The sequence below is a fragment of the Ursus arctos genome, unplaced genomic scaffold (genome assembly GCF_023065955.2).
Source record: "Ursus arctos isolate Adak ecotype North America unplaced genomic scaffold, UrsArc2.0 scaffold_23, whole genome shotgun sequence".
Classification (NCBI taxonomy): Eukaryota; Metazoa; Chordata; class Mammalia; order Carnivora; family Ursidae; genus Ursus; species Ursus arctos.
In genome coordinates, this window is record NW_026622908.1 from 23,475,520 (window position 1) to 23,498,520 (window position 23,001).

The window sequence follows — 23,001 nt, forward strand, 5'->3', positions numbered from 1 at the left end:
CCTTCTGGGGTATTTTAAATCCTCAGATCCTGACTCAAGAGACAAGTTGTACTCTGATAAACTCATATGGATTCTGGGGCTACACTTAAAAAAGAACAGAAAATATTAGAACACATCAAGATGTTAGCAAGTGTTTCAAACACCGTGTTGCAGCTGAGTCAGCGCACATATTATTTATTCCCTTACGTCTACCATCGATCTTTCTGTATTTATCTACGTATCTATAATTTACCGTGGGTCACGAACAAAAGGAACAACAACAACAAAAACCACCTGCAAAACACTGCCCCTACAAGTATCAAGCCAAATTCAGGTCTGTTAGCCTAGTTGTCCTCAGAAAACCTGCTTGCTGTCTTCTTTCACAGCGGCTCCAACAGAATATCCGATTAGGTTTGAAATAAATTTCACTTTCAGGCCCTTAACTACGCTAAAGGAAACGACCTTTCTTAAGCACTTCTGGTGGGGCTCTGTCTGCTTTACGTAGACGCTTCAGGGTAAAGGACTGGCCAGAGGGAAACGACTGGGATCAAGAAGCTAGACCTTCCCACACACGGTTTGTTTTTTGTTGTGGTTGTTTTTAAATCGATCTCTGCCAGTCAGGGTGGAGCAGCCGGTGAGAAAGTCTGGGGTAATGATTATTTTTCAGGATTTCGGAATCTAAATCTCAGTGTGGTTTTATTAGTTTTCAAAAGTATAAATTCTGTGAAGCTCAGACTTGCTGACTTGCTTTTTTATTGAAATGTGCAAATCCCTGCCCAGACCGAGCAAAAATTACTGAGATTAGGCATCATTTCCTGACAAGATTACAACTGTCACTTCATAAAGCAACCCTGCCCCTGCTGGTCCCCATACAAAAGTTAATTTTTAAAAAGGTGACAAGTGTAACAAGACATCCACAAGAATGGACTAGAAGTAAGATAAGTGTCAGAAAGCTAATCCAAATTAGAGGTGGAGTTTAAAAACATGTTATGGCTTATTCTGGGGTTAATAACAGTATTTCCCCTTTGGAACTTGACAAGGATTAAGGTGGTATTTTGTAGAACGCATGCATGCTTGACCAACTTTTACATCCCACTTGGGGAGACTGAGTCTACTTTAGAAGAGACGGGGTTGACCCACAGAAAGCTTCCTAAAAATGCTTTTTCGCTGTAGGACAGAGGCAGCCATCACTTAAAAAAAATGTGTGTGTGGGGGGGTGTGCTAATGAAGGAGCAGCTGGGATGGCCTTGGCCCCGGAGGAGTGGCAGCTTCTCATTTATCTGTTGGGACTGAGTTCACGCCGTTTCTGGCTTCATACTTTCTATTTACCTGATTCTCTCATTGGGCCTAAAAGGGTTGTGGAAACCTTTCTTTCTCTTTTGGGCCCAATTTTATTTTGCAAAATACAGTTTTAAAAGCCCTAGGAGGAAACCACAGCCTAAACCAAGGGCTAGAATGAATCCTCATTTACCTAGGAACAAAATATTAATTGTATTGCATGTGTAAACTAGTGGCTGGGATCATTCTTCCCTCCCAGTAGAGTTACAGTCTCCAAAATAAAACAAAGAAAGCAAAAATCAAAGCAGTGTAGTTATTTTATTAAAACAAACACCCAGGATACCAGTTATATTTTAATATATATATTTCATTTTAGGTCAGAGTACTTCTTTGGTAAAACTATCGGTGCTATACACAAGCTGAGAGGAGAATATCCACAACAGGTGGGAGTGTGTAGGCCGTGTCAGTCTGGCATTTGTTTTCATGTACACTAACATTCAATAAGGGGCCATTCAAGAAACACTATTTTGGTCAGACTCTTGTAACCACTAGTAAGACAGAATCTAATGTAAGAGCTCCAAGTGCCTTTGTGAGATCAATGCAAATCTATATGCATAACGTAGGGCTGGAAAGAACAGGTCACACTTATCTACTAAATAGAGTGGAAACCCTGTTGATCCCTCCACCAACCCTGCAATCCAGTTGTATTGACCTGACGGAGACCACCGGTGCCCCGGTGCCACTTGGGGGCTTGTTCTCTGGGTTTGTGCATGGTGATGGGGGGTGGCTGGAGGGCCCAGTGGAAGGTGTGTGGCAGTGAATCTGAGTAATGCCTTTAAGCCCTCCCTTTCATGCACCCTGCTCTTCCGCTGAACACTGGTTTTCGGTCTTTCTGTGATGAGCCCCCCCCCACCATCTTTGCATTCACTCCCTTCACGAAACACGTTATTTTCAGTTCGGGTGGATTAGGAAACCTGCTCCCAACTTCTGTAGCAATAGTGAACTCTGAGCAATAGCAGGCTCTTTGACGACGCTTTGACCACTGCATGTGCTCCAATTTTTATGTCAGTTTTCACCCCATAGCTTGTCATACAGTCACAGAAGTATAAGAGCCTCCCTGGGTGCATAAAGCGTTGATCTTAATAGATCCAAGCATTAAAAAACGTTACCCATTACTTAACAGTATCTAAATTTCAGATTCTATCCCACTCTTTACACGTAACAGAAATGGACAAAGACAAAGAGAACTGATTTGCCCATGGTCAGTCAGGAGTAAAACCCAAGTCTCTTAGCTTCTAATTTAGTGGTATATATGCTAAATTACACTGCCTCTTCAGCCCTCTGAGAACATAATCCTGGAACCCTGTGTAAGCAAAATAGGCCCAAAATTACATTCTCACCAGAGAAATTAATTGGATAATTTATCAAGTGTGAAAATAACATTAGAATATTCTGCACAATTGATCAAGGACTTTCAAATAAATCCATTATAAAAAGCATCCCTTCAGGCAAAATAAATAAGATTAAAATTCAGCATAATAGATTTACAAGTTGAAAACTAGCTGAAAGTAAGGACTACAATTCCAGCTACAACTCAAATATCACAAGTTTCCCCAAAGAGTTTAAGATCACTCAACTGAAGCTAATTATCTTAGCGAAATTTTTAAAGAGAAACCAAACTTGAAGCAGTCTCATTAAAATTAACATGTACTAAGTGATACAGCTAATGTTACAAGATGTTACTTGCAGATTCAAGGTGGTGGCTGTTCACTGTACAATTCATCCAACATCTTTGCCGGTTTGAAGAATTTCATAAAGAAAGTGCTTGGGGGGAAAACAACAAAACAACCAAACCCATCTAAACATCCACCTAAAACTTACATGACAAATAAACTACCAGAAATTGGTCAGTTTTAACCAGCACTTTCATGAACAGTTCATTACTAAATATGTGTGTGTGTTCTATGCCGGGCACCGTGCTGAAACCGTGAACAGAACACTGTCCCTGTCCCTCAGTTTTCACTTCTCCTTCGGACTGGAGGAAAACTGTCATTATGTGCTTCTAAGACTGGCAGCATTTCTTTCTTGGAATACAGGAACCCATATGCTCTTCTCTTCACTGGCATTTTAATTTTTACCCTGAAATCTTTAGGGTAAATGCAATCAGCCGGCAGAGGCAAGGCAGCTCTAACAGGAGGCTCTCCCTTTTGGAAACCACGGCTGGGAAGCAGCATTGCGGCTGTGCTCTGGTGACTTTCCAGGGGGGCATTCAGAGCTGCGAGCCTTGAGGGAGCAGAAGAGTCAGCCTCTCTTTCCCTCCTGTCCTAAAGGCAGGGCTGGCGTCTGGCTGAGAAAGCACTTTGAGAGAAAAAAAAACCAGCACCACATTTCCTCATTCCACAGCATGCTTGCCCCATCTAGAATGATTTTTCAGTATTTCATAACTTTATAATAACAATTTTGGGGGAGGAAAAGGCTAATTTAAAACTAAATTAAAGTCTTAGGTGACATTTAGAGAAACAAGTAGGCCTCTCTGCAAGTGGGTGACTAAAAGTGAAGGCTGTAATTGAATATTACAATCTGTAGAGAGCCATCTAAATTCAATTTCATCAAATCAACTTTCTGGAGACTGGGAATTTGGAAGTATCAACCCCATTCTATAGAATGCAATGGTATCAACTGTGAAACTTACTATAGCTTATTGTGTGAATCTGGAAATTTTAGAAAAAAATGTATTTCAAAAGAAAAGTACAAACGACTCTTGTCCATTTTTCATTTCTTTAAGGCATTGCAGTGCTTAGGCTCTGTGGAACCAGGCATCACAAAACAGACCTAATGGTATTTTATATAAATGATGAGCATAATTCATAATTTAATTGAGACAAGCCAAAAAAAAAAAAAAAAAAGAGCTGGAGTAACTGAATTGAAGTACAGTGCTTTCAAGTCTTATGTCAGAAAAACCTCTCTCCTAATTAAAAGTGTTTTCTGGTCACCAGAGATCGGAGGGTTCCCTGGATAAAGGAATGACGAGCAACTGCTTCTCTTTAAGGAGAATGGATTCTAATTGCATGCATAATTCATAATGCCTAATTCATGCTTAGTTTATCTAAGACTTCACTGGTACAGAAACAGTAATGGAGAACTTAATTTTATACCTGTCACAAAAACTGTCAGCTACCATCCAACATCTCTGTATTAGCCCATCATTAGAGGAAAAAACACGCCTTTCATTCTATTTCCCTTGATCGGCCCCCACAGTAAGAGTTGAATCATACCGTAGCATAGCCAGAAGCTGTCACTGCTGCCCCGGCCAAAGGACGGTAAAAACTCCCCAACTACAAATCAACATCCTCACTTGTTTCCCCACAGCCAAATACACGACTTGCGGCCAGTCCCCTCCCACGCTGGGTTGGACCTCTCTGGGAAAAGAGGGAACAATTTCGCTACGTTCAAGAACGATGTCAGATCAACACGTTCAAAGGTTAATAAAATAAAAATGCGCGGCGCAAACACTAGAAAGCCAGTTGAGTGAAGCCAGCATGTTTGAGTTGGGCGGACTGGAAAAATGCAAGAGGCCGGCTTTTCCATCTCAGGGTTGATTCTGAGGTGAGGTCTATTTGGAATGACAGTCTGAATATTACTCTTACTCTCTATTTGCAGTGAATGACCAGTATAAAATAAGTGCCTGGTTTCTTAGAAAATGCCACATGTTTGGGGGAGACAAAAATTTGCTTATTTGAATTAAGATGAGACCGGCTGATGGGATACTACATCTGAAGTATTATGTCAGCAAAAAATAAGGCAGAGCAATTTCCTACTGGCAAAATCCTTTAATAAGTATTGTCAATGCTCTGCTGGTTAGGACTTAATTTCTTAAAACAGAATTTTATGGTTGGAGTGGACCTTAGAAACATCTAAACCAACTCCTTATTCTACAGATGAGAAACTTGAAGCTAGATGTTGAAATTAGGCAAAAAACTGTTTTTGTTTGGATTAAGCAGTTAGTAGAAAAAAATAAACTAACCAAAGCAGGAAGTGACTGGCTTCAGTACCTAAAGCACAGCCATGCTTTTAATAGAATTTGACCTGGAAGCTTTCAAATAGTATTTCCTTTTTTGGTGGGGTTGAATGTTTTATGGCAACATTTTTTCCCCTCTCATAAAAAATAGGTTTATTGTAGAAAATGTAAAACATATTAAGAAAGCGCAAAGAATATAAGTTATCAAAAATAGTTCAGTATATTTCCTTCAGGCTTTTTCTATGCAACAAAAAAGCCTACCATTTGCTTCTTAAATGGAACGCAACAATTACTCACTGAAAAACAATCACAAGAACAGCAGCAGTGCAGGGCTCCCAACCTAGAGGGTGGTGCTGCAATGATTCTCCAGAGCTAGTTGGAAGGCACAGCAGCTAAGGGACACCAACTGCCAGGAAGTGAGCTGGGAACCCGTGATGAGCAGGTGGTACAGTTGGTAACTCTGGGGAACAGGATCTCTGCATGACCTTTATTTTTACTGTATAACATAAACACATCAGAGCAGGAGCCTAAATGTGGGGTAGAGAGGAAGGGCAGAAACACAAGCAAAGGGAAAAGTCAAAGTGACACTTGCTGGGTCTGCCTGGAACCGAAACCATTCTTCTCCACAGACAAGGTCTCTTGGCTTCCTTTTGAAATTAAGGCTCATCTTCAGTGCTTGTCAGGGAGCTCTGACTTAGCCCCTTGAAAGATATAATTCCATCTCTCATGACCAGACAGCATTAAACAATCTTGTGTAAACAGCATAGAGTATGGGTCCTCTAAGATTCTTCTAAGAGCCTATACTAGCCGTGGGACTCCCTGAGAACAAGATTTCACCATAAGATTTAATATCTATAGGCCTTAACAAATCAACAGCACAAAAACCATCTCTCCCTATTAGGAACATTTAGCCACTTCAATACATTCTACATGACCCTCCTCAACTACGTATTGTTGGACCAAAGCAACCTACTCAGGCTAAGTCCTGACAGAACCACTGACAGAACCACTACAACTTCCTACCTTGGTTTGATGACCTCTCAGGTTATCTCCAGTGATCTCCCAAGTATTAAGAAATTCTGTTTTTAGGAAATCAGTTTTATTCCATTTAACAACTACCAGAAGGTGTTCAAAAGAGCTGAAAATTTCTGGCTCAGATAGCTCCTGTCACCACCAGTAAGATGCCATGTTGGTTGACTAGTCAAGACGTATTTTTTCTGTTGATTATAACTGCATCTCCTTGTCCTACAAGCATGAAGCCACAGAGAACATATGTAAAGCTGTAGAATTCACTCTGCACTGAATGGATAAAAAGGGATTTATAGTATCAGACCAGGCAGTTGGTACCCACGTGGTTCTCAGCATTCTCAACTCTGGAGAAGATGCTACTTGTAGCCTCAAGGAAATATGTAAGTCAAATAGAATGGAATATTTAAACAAGAAGACAAGGTGTTTACACTAAATAAGTAAGGTTATATTTAGGGTTTAAACTAGTTTCTGAATATCCTTAGTAATACCCTGGGTGGGGCGGGTGGGGGGCTTGGAGTGCATGAGAACTTAAGCTTTCCAAGGATTAAGGTTCAAATCCTCTGAAATTCATACAAGGTCAAATAAAATGAGAACTCAGCTCCAGAGTAATAATTCTCGCTGGCACCAGCACGAGGCAGTAGTGATTCTCAAGTTTAATATATTACATATAATATAAAAATAAGCTGAAGTTTTAAGGAATGTCCATTATTATTAAAAGGTCTGAGCTTTACTAGTCCAACCACGGGCTTTCTGACAATCAAACACACTGGAGCAAAAGCCCATGGAAGTACAACAAAGAGGTATACTAAATGACGAAAGAGCCGCTGCAATATGCCACAGGCACTTCGGTTTCTGAGAAAGCACAGAACGTGTAGATTCCCAAGGAAAAAAAAAAACTGCCTCAGAGATTTGTAACAGGAAGAAGTGGTAAGTGACCTGTCTAATAACATTCACCGGTGTATCCTTCCCACTTCTTTTTTGGTTTGCATATTATTGAGAACAAGGCAAGGAAAGCCACTGCTTTCTCCAGACGGCTTTTTGTTTTTGAACAAATGCAGGGATGCTATGTCCCCGAATCAGTACTTCGTGGCTGAAAACCCTCCCTCCGGAGACTGCCCATGTCGAAGCGGGTAGAGACCTCACAGCGTACTAGTAAAGTATCATCCTTAATGAAGGTTCTTTGTCTTAGGGCTTCCAGATGCATAAAAGTCACATAGCCAAAACCTTTTGGGTTCCGTGGGATTGTGGGTCTCTGGAAGGCAAGCAGCTCTGGTTTGGCATCCATGATCTCTTCATGGTTTTGCCTTACAGGTGCTTCAGACTGATCAAGAATTGCAAGGCGTATTGTACCCTGGAAGGGCCAAGGGAGGTGGCTGTCATACTCCCCTTGCATGGTGTGGACAAAGAGGGATATATAATTAGCGCAGCGCTGAGCGGTCGGTAACTGCAGGTGCAGGCGCATGCACAGTTTGTAGCCGGGTTTGCCTGTGTAGAATCCAGGGCTGTGAATGACAACAGGTTTCTCCTCTTCCTGAGACTTCAAATGCATCCCAAAGTTGCCGATCTTCCAGATGTAGATGCCGTTGCACTGCTGCGCCTCTATTTCAGCAACTTTGTCTTCAAGGGTTCGAATAGTTCGCTTGAGCTCACTTACATACATGCTCTGAGTTTCCATTTTAGCAGTCAGCTCTCGGATTTGATGGTCTTGTCTTACGAGGCGACCCTCTAACTGCTGAATGGTTTCTTGGAAATTATGGACCTCTGGGTGACACGGAGTAGAGACCCGGGACACAGAGGAAGAATCATACGGCGGCATATCACGCTGAGGTACAGGAGCTAAAGCAAGACTTAAACTCTGAACAGCCTGAGCCAACATTCTCATGTGCGACTGCGTATTCTCTTGTAGGTGGCGTGCCAAGTGATTCCTCTGCATCTAAAAACCAAGCACAAGCCTTAGGCTGGGACCAGATACTGTGAGGACTAGGAAAGGGACCTAGCCAAGCCAAATGAAAGGCTTTTAAGTGATGTCATGACTTCCCTCAATCCCTTACAACCTTTTGTCTTCATCAAATTCTTGATCCAGTGAGATGATCTTATCTCTTCATTCACTGAAAAAGTGAGGCTATGTGCTGAATACTCTCACCTTTCACTCAGCTAAATCTCCCTCCCACCTATAAAAGTATCAGGATCTACACCCATCCTTCTCTTCTGACTCAGAGAGGACTCTCTGCTTGTCCAACATTAATGCTTCACCTGGGCTCTCATTGGCACCCATCTTTTCAAGACCTCAGAGGTTTTTCCCCCCTCCTCCTTTATCTTCGTTCCCTCCCCTTAACCCTTTCCCTCAGAATATATTACAGCTTTCCTATCGAAAAAAAAAGTACACCTCTCTATCGATCTCATGTCTCTCTTTAGCTAATACCATTTTCTCCCTCTTGCTTTTACAACTCAGAGTAGTCCATATGCGCTGTCCCCAATTCATTTGTTTTCCAAACTGCTGCGAAGTATAATCTTTCTTGTCTCCACCCTCTTCTCATGTCATCAAGAACATCTTAATTGTTATATGAAAAAATATTTATAACTTCTATTATAAAAGTAATTCCATATATTATCGAAAACCAGAAAATACAGATAACCAAAAAGAAAACGAGTTACCTATGATCTCACCTAACTACCATTAACGTTTTTAAAAAAGATTTTATTTATTTATTTGAAAAAGAGACAGATAGACAGTGAGAGGGAGCACGAGTGGGGAGGAGAGGGAGAAGCAGACTCCCTACTGAGCAGGGAGCCTGACTCAGGGCTTGATCCCAGGACCCCGGGATCATGACCTTAGTGGAAGGCAGATACTTAACCAATTGAGCCACCCAGGCACCCCCCCCAATTTAACATTTTGATACATTTCCTTCAAGTCTTTTTCTCTATGCATACAATACAGAATCTTCCCACAAAATGTAATCATAGTATACACCATTTCCTCACTTTATTCTTAAAAATTACTAAATGCATGCTTATAGTAAAAAGTCAAGTAAAAAAGCATAACGGAAAAGCAGAAATATAGCTGGACTCTCCAGAAAGAGTAACTTATCATTAATAAGCATCTATCTCTGGGACGCCTGGACAACACAGTCAGGTAAGTGGCCAACTTTTGGTTTCAGCTCAGGTCATGTTCTCAGGGCTGTGAGATCAAGCCCCTCAGTCAGGGCCAGCTCTGTGCTCAGTGGGGAGTGTGCTTAAGACTCTCTCTTTGTCCTTTCCCCTGTGCACACACGCATTCTCTCTCTCAAATAAACCAATATTTAAAAAAAATAACCATCAATCTTAAATATTTGATTCAAATATTTGACTCAAATATTTGACACTGATCACTAGTCTTGAAACTAATTTTGGAAAGCATAATAATACCACCTTTCCTTACCTGGTTCACCAATTTCTAATACAGTCTGTTCATGACTCCTTTGATAGTCTGCTTCTCCTTCCTGTACACACTCACGCTATATGATCTTGACCGACCTTCTATTATCATCATGGACCACTTCCCCAAATCAATATTCTGAGTCCCAATTTCTCTTTGGAGCTCAAAGCTTATACACTGCATGTCAGCCATGTCCCCTTACACTGGTATTCTCAACTCCACTATAGAACAGAATTTTCCTTGATAGTCAAGAATTAAAAAAAAAGAAAAAACCCTTACCTTTACATGGCAACCGAAAGTACTGAATGTGCATGGAATTGGGGCTGTTGGACAGTCTAGATCATAGTGATTAGGCATCTGAAAACCAAAACAAAGGTTGAAAAATGGTTCTCCTTGCATATCATGTTCTAGTTTAATAAGATCACATTTGAAATATTTATATTTCATCTAAACAAAATCATGTATTGTCTATGGATGCTTTTGCACAACGCAGAGCTGAGTAGTTGCAACAGGAACCGTGTAGCCCACAAAGATCAAAATAATATTTACTTCCAAAAGTCACAGAGAAAGGAAAGAGCAACATCTCATACCATCCCCCCAAATCGCTCAAAGTTCCAGAAAATGAATGTTTCTATTGCTAGGAATTAACCCCCTCTAGTGGCACTTTAGAGAAAAAGCACCTTCTGATGGCAACTACAACTGCAAACTCCAGACTCTCACTGTGGTGCAGGCCACTTAATAGGGAACAGTTAACTCCACACACTGAAACCACTGGCTGTGGCCATTATTTCCCTCATGACAGGCTCTCATCAATCTTTCTTTTAACCAGGGCGTGTTTTGGTTACCAGGGGGGAGATGCAGATGTTAGAAGGTATTTTAAGAACATTAATAAAAGTTCTAAAGAGAGTCTCAGCCTTTGATTTGGGGACTCTAAAACACATTCTTTAAGGTGAGATCCATCATGTAGAATCAAGTTCTTTGAAAGTGGAGCCAAATTCCCTTTAGCAATTTACTTTGGCTATATTCATAGATACTTCAAGCAGAAATGACTACAGAAACTACTTAGACCAATTCTTCATTCTGCGTAATCTAGAACAGTGGTCTAGAACAACAGTCTGCAGAATTTTTTGTAAAGGGACGGACAGTAAGTATTTTCAGCTTTGTAGACCTTCTGGTCTCTGTCCCAAGTATTCAACTCTTACCATCATGGTACACTAGCCATGTACAACACACGGACATATGGGCATGGCTGTGTTCCAATAAAGTGTACTTATAAAAACAAGCAGTAGGCCAGATGGGCTGGTGGGCTGGTCTGCTGATTCCTGATCTAGAAATGTGAGCTTTCTTATCAGAGATCAGTGTGCAAGTTAGGGGCACGGCCAATATCAAGACCTAGGTTTCCTCTTAACCTAGAGTTTTTTCCTACGTTATTTTATTTTTGCTAGGTTTAATATGTGATATATGGTCTCCTTCAAATATTAAAACAGAGCAAAAAAGAGAACTAAGGTGGTGAGACTTCATAAGGAAAAGGAAGTTTAACAGCTTCAAATTAAAGCTTTGTTGGGAAAAAAAACCTAAAAGACTCTGTTAAAAGACAAATGGAAAAGTTTAGTCAAGTGACGGGTTTTGCTTGCTGCTACTTATTAAAGTAATCAATTACAATCTTTGGGTTTGCAGATTTCATGGGTGTATAAATATTTAGTGACTAATATTCATATTTTGTGGGTAAACTCCCCAAATGTCAAAAGATAGCAATCAGATGGAATTTTCTTTTCTCTATTAATACAAATGTACAGTTTTCTATTATAACGACTACTTTTGATGATGCCCATTAGCAGTCTACAGCGCAAATGAACAGAGGCGCTACCCATCTTAGAAATCTCAAAATGTCCCAATAGGTCTCAGGGGCTACAGGTATAAATAATGCTCTGCTACTGAACAGACTTGCTTTCTTCTGTTTCATTGCTCTCTTTCAGCTGGTCTCTCAACACTTAAGATCCCTGTTCCACAGGTGCAAATATGCATTTCTCGAAGTTTTTTTCTTTCTTCAAATGGAGATTTTTTTGATTACTTTTAACTTAAAATGACCTGCGTTTGGTAGGAATTTTTATGAATATACACAAACATGGGTATATGTTAATGACTTGGGAATTTTAAGTACTTAGGGCTGAATATTTTGTTCTTTCTGAAAGTACTCTATTAATTTACATGAAAACTTTTGTTTTAATACTTCTTCAATCTGTATTCATTTTGCTTTATTGATTTAAATTTCCCATTAAAAACCTAACTTGTTTCTTTATTGATGGAAATATTAACTCGTGAAAGGGAATCATTATACCTGTTCTCTGATGAGCATGGTATTGCAGTATTCACAGATGACATTTGCCAAAGGACAGTTCTGGTCATGCATCTAAATTTTATTAGAAAAATATAAAAAAAGCATGAGAAAATCTGAAAAAGTAAAAACAGTCTATTTTTATAAAAAGTAATTCACTATAAAAAATTAAGGACCTCAATTTGTGCAAAACAAAAATATAAGAATAATGTACAAAGGTTATTTTCTTTCCAAAGGGAGCCAGTGTAGTAATGAGAGATTCATCTCACCTTCCAGCTCTTTAAAAGAATATGAATAGTACACAAGCGAATGTTTTAAATTATTTCTTTTGAACTTCTTCTGCAACTAGTTGGGACAAAATTTACCAGTAATATAATTCTCCAAAGGCCCCTTTCCAAAAATTTCCAGCAGCAGCTTGATGACTTAACTAAAACTCTTACCAGGAAGGTTAAAAGAACAGAAGTATTATTAGGGCAAGAGGAAGGAAGGTGAGCTTTGTGTTCCAAAACTTAGTTTAGATGCTATGCTGAGAAGTAATTAAGCTTCCATGTTAAGTCCACTTAACTTACTAAAGTTTAGGAAGACATCAATTTGCTCTAATTATGCCTAAGACATCTCTACATGTTTATTAGCAGGTTAGCATACTTCTTTAATATTTCATCAACTTAATGAATATGCTTGACCTTCTAAGAAAGTAGGGAAAATTACCAAGATGAATTTATAAGAAATAAAGTTTAAGGAAGTATCTTCATCACTATAAAAAAACATAAATTATAGGTAGGTTATTTTAGTAAAGAGGACATAGGATGGGGATCCTGGACTAGATCTTAGTGCTAGCTTTGCCACTGACTATATTAACATAAAATTACTTAACCTCTCCACACCTCAGTTTCTTTTTTTTTTTTAAAAAGATTTTATTTATTTATTTGACAGAGATAGAGACAGCCAGCGAGAGAGGGAACACAAGCAGGGGGAGTGGGAGAGGAAGAAGCAGGCTCACAGCAGAGGAGCCTGATGTGGGGCTCGATCCCGTAACGCCGGGATCACGCCCTGAGCCGAAGGCAGACGCTTAACCGCTGTGCCACCCAGGCGCCCCACACACCTCAGTTTCTGAATGGAAAACTGCTCTATTACTATGATGCTGTCAAGCACCATGATGTTTCTTGTTAAAGATAAACATTTTAATTGAAGCATAACATATGTACAGAAAAGTGAATTCCTTACATGGATATAGTTCGATAAATTATCACCAAAGGAATACACTTCATGGTTTTTATTCTCCATACAAGTTTTAACCACCCATTCTCCTTTTCAAAAAGAAAAGTGTAAGTCTGATAAAGTAGTAATCATTCTACTTGCTTGTCTCTAATCCAAAATTGGTCATTAAAATATCACATAGAAAAGCATACAGTCTATGTCTTTCCTAGAAGCTTGTGTTACTTGCAGATCTACTATAGTGGTTAAGTAGTATAAACAATGTTTTCTAAGAAAGATATACAAGTATAAACTCTACACTTACTTACTAAAATGGTTTACTGACCCCTTTCTTAAAAGTCAATCTTCCACCACTGATAATATAGACTCAGATTTGGAGTAACATCCTCTTCTATACCCTCAGATGTACATTAAAAATTTGTTTTAAAGAAGTAGTGAAATGAACAAATCCAAGTTAGTACATGCCTCTTTATCTTCAAATGCCATCAACGCAGCACAGTTCATGCAAGAAACTTGTCTCCTTGGGCACTCCTTAAGAATGTGAATATTAAGTTGGCATTTTTGGAAGGGACGTTGGCACTGGGGACAATTCATGAGAGCAAACTCACAATGTGCTTGGTGATCCTGTAATAAGGAAAATGTAATTGATTAGTATTTGCCAATCCTTATGAAATTTCCTGAAAAATAATCTAAGAATATACTGTTCCCTTTTATAGAACTGGCTACTGAACCTGTATTGTCTAGCACACACCATATGAAGGTCTTACTAAATTTATTTTTGATTTTTTTAAGATTTTATTTATTTTAGAGACAGAGAGTGAGCGAGTGAATAGGAGGAAGAACAGAGGGAGAGGGACAAGCATATTTACACTGAGTGCAGAGCCCAATATGGGGCTTAATCCCATGACCCTGAGATCATGATCTGAGCCAAAATCAAGAGTCAGACACTTAATGGACAGAGCCACCCAGGTGCCCCTGGCCTTACTCAATTTAAATAATGGTTGTGAATTACAAGTTTATACAAAGAATGTGAACTCTCAAGTTCATGTATCCAATTAGGGAAAGAAGTCAGATTTTCTGATTATCAATTTAGTACTGTGTCAAAAGGACCATTCCTTCAAAAGGAGCTAAGTAAAGGCAGGCATGCTGCAAATACATTTTATTTTTTTAAAGACTTAATTGGCTTCCCATTGTTAAGCCAGAGATTTTTTTTTAAAGATTTTATTTATTTATTTATTTGAGAGAAAAAGAGAGAATGCACAAGCAGGGGGAGCAGCAGAGGGAGAGGGAGAAGCAGGGTCCCCACTGAGCAGGGAGCCCGATGCTGGGCTCAGTTCCAGGACCCTGGGATCATGACCTGAGCCGAAGGCAAACACTTAACTGACTGAGCCACCCAGGTGCCCCGCAAATACATTTTAAACACTTAATTTCAAATACAACATAAACAAAATTTAATTATTGTAAAACAACCAAGCTAAGAATTGTTTTATTTAAAAAGCAAATGCTTTTATCTGATTGCTTCAGCTAATCTCAAGCTGTAGGAGGACTCCATTTAGCTCATAATAAAATAAAAACAGAGAAAAAAAGTATGGTTAGGATACTAAGATGACGGACTACGTGGAGTTTGCTGCTTATTTCCAAATGAGAGGAACAAAATTAAGAGACTAACATGTGATGCTTATATTTGAAATCCTGTTTTACTGCAGATAATGTTCACTGAAAAAGCTTGTAGTAGAATACTGATTTCTTTCTTATTATCACTGGGGCAAAGAGTGAGTATATGGAATTAAGAAATATATGGTTTCTACTCATTTATATTCAATTATGAAAGAACTCGTATTAATTCAGCAAGAATTTATTAACCAATTATTATATACTAGGCACAGATGGGACACAGCAAAGTGCATACCCTCGAGGAACTACCCTGCATATATGCTAACAGAAAATAATTTTAATACCTCAAGATGCCTCAGTTCCATCTTGTGCAAACAACCTTCATTTGGACACTTCACCATCAGAGAAAGAATCTCTCGTTTTGCAAAATTGTCAGGAAATAGTTGATTTTCCAGCAATATTTCATTGTCAACTGGACATTTGTGACCAGCATCCCTAAAAGAAACAAGTAAGATACATACACTTAGCAGATTTAAACAAATGTTAACGTTAGAAAACACAAAACTTTAAGTCACTGCATATAAATTCTCCATTGATTATTTCCTATGGAAAGTAATTTAACACATCATATGGGATATCACCAAAATAAACTGTTCTTTTGCAGACAGTTTAACAAGTGTTCTTCACTGAAACGAATACAACTAGCACCATTTGGTTACCTATCAAAAACTATGTGCATTTTAGATTTGGGAAAGATTTAAAGCAAAAAATGAGAAAAATTGATTAAATTGTATTTTGATTGGCATGAAGTGAAGTGAAAGTTAAGGGTGGGAACTGTGGCAGTCTGGCAGGCCTCTGCTCTGTGAGCAGCCGCACAATGTCCTAGTGAGACGGCACTAGATGTACCGCTTGTGTGCCAACAACATGTCTGTACTGTGCTGCTTGGTCATAAGGAAAAATAAAACCAATCAGCAGTACCCCTACGAGGTCATATTTTAAGGTCACTGTAATACTCTGGCTCACAGGCCACAGAAGGTTTCCTTTATGTTTAAGGTACACTTCAGTAGGGAGTTAGAGCACCTCTATGTCTTGATTCCAGGTGGTTTATTCCATCTTACAACGGAAAAATCATCCCCAGGAAGCTTGGGTGTTTGACACTCCCCTTTAACTTTCTGGGATGTCTCAATCTTTACCTGACAAAATATGGCAGGTCAGGTAGGCTACTCGATCACTCAAATATTTGTTGAGCACCTTCTATGTGTAAACCAACAGTGCCAATCGCTGCTGCAGGTAAAAAGCTGCTGAAAAATGGGGTCTGCTGTCAAAGGCCTTAGAACTAATAAAAGGTGAGAGACATGGCCTTTATGAGGCCTCTCTCAGAACGCATGTTATTACTACATTGTCAAATACTTTCTGAGAAGCAAACAAATAGATGCCCAAAACTTAAGTGATGGATGACTAAGAGAAAAATAAGAACGACCTTACAGAGTAAACTGGAAACCACTGTCCACAGCATTATCAATCACTCCAAAAGAAAATGGAATTGAATTGAGATAGATTTTGATTCCTTGAATGACTATAAGAGTTGAAAAATTCCAGAGCTGTTCCTTTTAAGAACTTCAGAGTTAAAGTTAAATGGTCATTTCTAACTTGGAGGGAGACAGGAAAAAAAAAAAGGCTCGGACTTCCTTTTGTGGGTTTTACTTCCTTTTCAGACCATGTCCCACTACTTGCATGAACTTTGCTACTAAAAAACATCCCTTCCTGGGATGTGTGACACTTGGTAAGATACTATACATTTTTACTCACAGGAAAACCAACAATCCATTTTTATTGCCAACATAACGATATAAGCAAAAAAAAATTGAGCCTTTAACATCATTCTCATGTACATTCTAAACCACTGGTCTCAACCAGGGCAATTCTGCCCCCCCATGGGACATTTGGCAATGTCTGGAGACCACTCTGGGTGTCAGAGTTGGGGAGGGGGGGATACTATAACATCCATGAACAGAGGCCAGGGATGCTGCTAAATCATCCTACAATAATTTCCACAACAAAAAATTTTCTGGCCCAAAGTGCCATGTGAGGAGGGTGAGAAAACCTACCCTCAACAGATCTTACCAATTCAACAGTGGGTAACACAGTTTTTTCAAGAATTGACACAAGTCACATGTTCCCTTGCAACTTAAATCAAGCCAAGTCCCAAGTATGGATGCAGTTACCCTAAATTCAAGTTTTATGCTAAAGTTAATTTAAAAGTTGAAAGAGAAAAACTTGTAAGACTAGTGAAGAGCCAGCTTAAGAATGATTCTACCAACATAACCAGAAACGTATTGAAGAACATAAAATCCCCCCCCACCTTCTTCCGCTATTTTTGTTCTGTATAGAACCCTTTAGTCACCTAAAAATATTCCCATCTACTTCTGAATTATAGTAAAATGTATCTATTTCTTAGGAGATGAATTTGAATCACTTGTGGAAATCCCATCTACCTTCATTTGGTCAAAGCAACTATGATTTACTGAGCACCAACTGTGTGTCAGACCCTGTTCTTGGCACTTAGGAAATATCAAGAAATAAAAGAGATCTCAACTTCTGCTCCCAAGAAGCTTATCTTCCAGTTAAACAAAAGCAGAGAATAAACAAATTATCTGGTATTTCAGAAGATGAAAAGTGCTAAGGAAGAAAGAAAAGTAGGTTAAGGGAGACCGAGAGTGTGGGGGGAGGTAATCATGCTTTGGTATAAATAGGGTGGCTCAGTTACCTATGAGAAGGTGAGATGTGAGCCACACTGGGGGAAGGAAAGAGTATTAGCTAAGCAATTAGCTGAAGTAAGAGTGCTCCAAGCAGAGAGAGCAGTTAAAGCCAACTCCCCGGGGCAAGAGTACGCTTGACAGTTCAAGAAATAGCAGAATGAACTGGTGGAAGGAAGGGAGTGTAGTAGAGAGGTGGTCAGAAAATGGACTATGAGCCTATCACACAGGGCCTTATAAGGACCTTGGCTTGTGTTCTCAGATGACCTGCTGCAATGTTCTGAGCAGTGATGGTATCATCTTACTTATTTTACTGAAACAGGTTGTACTGAAAACAGTATGGACGAAGGCAAGGGTAGAAGCAGGAGGGCTGAGAGGGCTGATGGTGAATCAGATGGCAGTAGCAAGTGGAGGAAGTGAGAAGGAATTTGATTTTGGATATATTATGAAGTAGAGCCATCAACTAATACTTCCTTTAAAAATACTTTTTATTTTACAGTTGTCCATAGACCCCAGGTAACAGAATTTAACACAGCTAAAATAAGAATAACTGATCACTTAAAAGTCAGCATTCTTTGTATGGCTGAGATTATCACATTCTAACAGCATCGTCATTTAAGGTACATTTTTTTAAATTTTATTTTTAAGCACTCTCTATATCCAACATGGGGCTCAAACCCACAACTCTGAGATCAAGAGTTGCACACTTCTCTGACTGACCAAGCCAGGTGCCCCTAAGGCACATGTGTTCTGTATTATTTTCTTAAAGCATAGAGACTCACCCCTTAGTCTGCAACAGAACTGCTTTAAGTAGAAATAGCTAATTTACCTATTTATCTGAGTGTCAGGAGGGGACAGGACAGTAGTTACCTTTCATACCACAGCAGAAATGAGTAAGAATCTAAATTTCTCAATTTTCTGTCCAGTGTGCCTTTCCCTAAGTAACTTTTTACATATAAGACTATTCTCGGGAGGTCCTGTGTGCTATGGAATAATGTTCTCTGTATTTGGTTCTGTTACTGGACACAGTTCTTATGCTCATGTACTTTATTATTTTTTTTTCAAGAGTTATTTACTTATTTGAGAGAGAAAGAAAACATGTGCAAGCAGAGGGGAGAGGCAGAGTCTTAAGCAGACTCTGATTCGGGGCTCGATCTCATGACGCTGAGATCACCACCTGAGTTGAAACCAAGAGTCGGACGCTCAACTGAATGTGGCGCCCAGGTGCCCCGCTCACATACCTTATTGATTTGATGATGCAAGCTTTGCAGAACCTGTGGCCACATGGTGTTTGTACCGCTTCCCGTAACGCCATCAGGCAGATGGGACATTCATACTTGCTTTCTAGGGGTGGGTCAAACTCCACATCGTACCCCTGGATCTCTTCCATAAAAGAGCTGGAGAGGTTCCCCGTGCTGGCGGTTCCACTCACACTGTCATCTTTTGCTGCAGCGCTACAGGAGCTGGCCATGGCGGCACAGCAGTCACTTTCAGACTGGCTGGATCCACAGCTGTTTTCACAGTTTAGCAGACTCATAGTAACGTGATTACCAACTGCTCTGTAGAAACAGTGAGGAATAAAATGCCTGAGCACACATATACATACACACACATATATGTCGGAGCTTAACTATGCAAGTCACTTTTTGGTTGATATACATTAGCTATGTTAATATTATATACAGAAAACTTTTAAAAGTTCTTTGAGCTTTGCTTCATGGCTACGATTTTCTGAGTTAAGGAGTTCATGATATAGGAGAAAGAGAGAATATAAGATTAAAAGAAGAAAAGCACCTCAACCATAACACTTAGTTATGTCATAATTATCTGCTTATATGTCTGTTTCCTGTAACTGAAGTCAAGAATTTTCCTATCTTCAGTCCTTAGCACAAGAGCTTTCATATAACAGGTGCTCATTAAGCATCTGATGAAGAACTGAATTATGCTACTGAAGTTCCTTCAAGCATCATAAGGTGAAGAGCACAGTATGACCAGCAAGCAGCGCAAGGAACAGCAATGCACAAGGAATCAGGTGATCATGTGCAACTACCAGATGTGTGATTTTGGGAAACCTAACAATTTGGCTCTTGGTTTCTTCTAGATTTAAAATTCTATAGGTACTTCTAAATGTTCAGTATGAGGATTTCTATTATGTAGAAGGAATGGAATTGAAAATATATATGTGTATGTCCTTTTGCCATCAGTCAGGTCAAGTGACTATGTCTCATTATTAATGACTGGAAAAACACGTGAGGTTTCATTGACCTATGGAAAACTATTGCCTTCATGGGTAGGTACGATGCCTTCAAATTCTAAACAATTATAGTATTTATGAATTAGAAGCTAATGTCTAAGAGCAATTCACAGCCTATGTAACCAAGTCTCTGTTGCAGATAATTACACCAGAGGAAAATTCCTAATATGTGCCAGATATAGTTCTAGAAACAGAATGTAAGCCTCTAGTCAATATGGTAGACATTTATCCCCCTGCCTGTTTCATTTTCACATGAAAATCCTGGCTGCCACTAGGCTAAATAGTGGGTTAAGACAGTAATCCTGTATCTTTTACTTCCATACCTTCTTCTTTTACAGACACCTTCTTCTTCTCAAAAAGATCTACAAAGGAAGAGGTACTGTTCTGGCTGGAGACACAGTATGTGAAGTGGTAAAGAGCTGAGGTGCTGGAATTTGATGACAGGGGTTTAATTCTTTTCTCCATCATTTGGTGTAGGACCCAGACAAGGTAGGTAACCTTCTGTGCTTCAGTTTCCTCATGTATAAATAGGAGATAATAATGAAACCCACCTCAGAATTACTGAGGATTAAATGTGTTAATATGTGCAAAGCACTTAGAACAGCAGCTGGAAGAATGAGGTATTACGTGCAGTTCTTAATAGTAATTTTATTTAACAATTTTATTGTCCCCATTTTATCAAAGTGGAAACTATGAAGCATAAAAGAGTTAAGTAACTTGCTGGAAATCATAGGCAAAAGCTGAAGTGTTCCCCAAGGTTGATACAAAGTAACCACTGACCAATTCCCTATCATTAAAAAAAATTCTAATATTCTACCCAATCACTGTGAAGAATAAACAGTCACAGCCTTCTCACTATGTAAGCTGCTTTATAACAATATCCCCCTGAGCCTCATTCCATGTTTTGGTTCAACTGCTCCTGGTTTGCAAAGAGTTTTTTGGTGTGCACAATAAAGTTTTACCAATTACTACTTCAGTGATTCACTGGCTTTTACTTCTATTATTTTTGAACTTTTGACAAAGCACTGCCTTAATTAAATATTGTGGGATGTAACCACTGATGACTTATTTAGACTGCAAAATGAATAAATATTGTCATAAATCACGGCTTGTCATAAATCATGGCTTAAATCCACATATTAGTATCTGGGTATATATTATAATCCAAAGAGTACACCGTTGAATATCTTAGGGAAGGGGGGAGTATGGTGGTGCACAAAAATGTGCTCCTCAAAGATCAACAGATGCTAATGAGAGAAAGGTTCTAAGCTAAAGAAATCAACAAGGTATGTCTCAAATAGGTCAATTTTAAGTCAATGGAAAATTCATTCATGGCAAAACAACTCCTATAAAGTAAAAGGATAGTAAACGAGATACTGAGAAAGTACCTTTGTTTTTCTACTAGCTTTAGAAACAACTATTCACCAACTCTTTAAAATCTATTCCTGAAATGCAAAGATTTGTAAATGTGCTGCAATGGCCAAGAAATGCTGCAAAATAGTCAATTGTTAGGTCTTAATTTGGAATACAAATTCGAGAGGCATTCCCCTTCCTAGGCACTATTTGATTCCCTCCTGGAGGCAAGGATTTGAACAACTTCTTTTAAAATCCAAGGAGCCAAAATTATATCAGCATCACATATCCCAACTTATCACAGAAAAGGTCTGGCCTTTACAATTCTAAAATACTGAGAAGCATATAGTACATGTAGGTTGAAACTGGGCTCATCACATGGGCAACAAGTGCCTGAATGAAACACATTTCATCCTTGAGTCACAAAAAGACCACACTGTCCTTAGCCCATCCCAACTCAAAATCAGAAAAAAAAACCTTCTATCTTCCCGAGTAATCACAGAGGAGTGGATAATATGGCAGTGGTGGGGTTCACAAGGCCAACACTTAGATATTTTTTACAAGTTTTTCTCGTTTCTACCCCTGCGTAGCAAGACATTAGTAACCCGTTCTCCCGACAAACACAGAAACACACAAATACTATACATTCAAGCTGCTAATACTTTAGGTGCTTTCTGTTCACATTCAAGACAGTCCTAACTCTCAACTGGAGTTCCCCTAAAGCCAAATACTAGGAACAGCTTTATCAACCCAGCGTCTGGAACAATCTCTACAACTACCGAATGCAGGGGCGGGGGAGGAAACATTCATGTCATCCGAACCTTTTTTTTTTTTTTTTTTAACTTGCTGCTTGGGACCTCTATCGAGTTCTACAGGGAACCCAAAAATAGCTTTCCCATGACAGTGACAGAGAGTGATGGGAACTTAAAAGGTTTACGGGTTGTTTTGGGGTTTTTTTCCTTTTTTTTTTTTTTTTAAGTAAAGCTGGTAACAGCTCCGAGGGACGGGAAAATCCAAGAGGCAATTTTCTTTTCTGGAAAGGTGAATACAAGGGATGAAGGGAGGTAGGGCTAAGGAAGGGGCCGCGGGATTCCCACGGGCGGATGGAGTGAGGGGAGGGGAGCAGGTCCCCGCAGGCAGGGGGAGCAAAGGTGAGACGAGAGGGGGCGGCGTCCCCAGCCTACGGGAAGCGAGGAGACAGAGGGCGGCCTCCCCAACCTCTGGGAAGCGAGGGGACAGGGGGCGGCGACCCCAACCTGTGAGAAACTGGAGAGGAGGGGGCGGCGTCCCCAACCTAGGGGAAGAGGCCGCGGCCGCGGGGAGGAGACGTCCGAAGAAGACTCACCGCTCTCGTCCGCTGGGCCGCCGACTCCAGCCGGCCGCACGACTCGGCTCCACCAAGTCTCCTCAGTCCGGGTGGAGGCGGCCTAGACGCCAATCTCCCGACCCGAAGGCCGCTTCTGCTGCGACCCCGGGCCGCCCGGAGCCCGAGCCGCAGCCGCAGCCGCCCCTACTTCCGCCTTCTCTGCTCTGCCTGGGCGGCGAGGAGCGGGGATCGGGCGGGGGCGGAGACAGAGCGGCCGAGCCGGGCCCGGGTGCCCCCTGGTGGCGGTCCTCCACGGGCCCGCAGGCTTCGGCGCAGGCGCGGGGCCGGTACCGCGGTCAACCCTGCGCGCTCCCGCTGGGCTTCCCTCGCGCGTCGGATAGGTATCCCACCTGGGAATTCCTGACACCGCAGTCCTGAACTGGTGTAGA

General features: G+C 40.2%; 1 protein-coding gene across 2 annotated transcripts; it reads right to left on the bottom strand.

Annotated features, from left to right (window-relative positions):
• Positions 1 to 1,556: 1,556 nt before the first annotated feature.
• On the bottom strand, positions 1,557 to 22,795 carry TRAF6 (TNF receptor associated factor 6). Of its 2 annotated transcripts, none has more exons than XM_026512096.4 (7): positions 22,592 to 22,795; positions 18,881 to 19,193; positions 15,228 to 15,378; positions 13,735 to 13,893; positions 12,058 to 12,129; positions 9,999 to 10,076; positions 1,557 to 8,237 (listed from the first exon to the last, which is right to left on the bottom strand). In XM_026512096.4, exons 2-7 carry the CDS (start codon positions 19,174 to 19,176, stop codon positions 7,368 to 7,370), a joined length of 1,626 nt encoding a protein of 541 aa, XP_026367881.1. In that variant the 5' UTR covers positions 19,177 to 19,193; positions 22,592 to 22,795; the 3' UTR covers positions 1,557 to 7,367. The 2 variants fall into 2 exon arrangements, with proteins under 2 accessions (XP_026367881.1, XP_026367880.1); XM_026512095.4 differs by having other exon boundaries at positions 18,881 to 19,198.
• Between the last annotated feature and the right edge of the window lie 206 nt (positions 22,796 to 23,001).

Coding starts and splice junctions, on each gene's coding strand:
- TRAF6 (XM_026512096.4), bottom strand. CDS start 19,176: ATGAGTCTGCTAAACTGTGAAAACAGCTGTGGATCCAGCCAGTCTGAA. Junction 13,894..15,227: donor TGGAACTGAGGCATCTTGAG/GTATTAAAATTA, acceptor TCCTTATTACAG/GATCACCAAGCACATTGTGA. Junction 8,238..9,998: donor CTTTCGGTTGCCATGTAAAG/GTAAGGGTTTTT, acceptor CTTGGTTTTTAG/ATGCAGAGGAATCACTTGGC.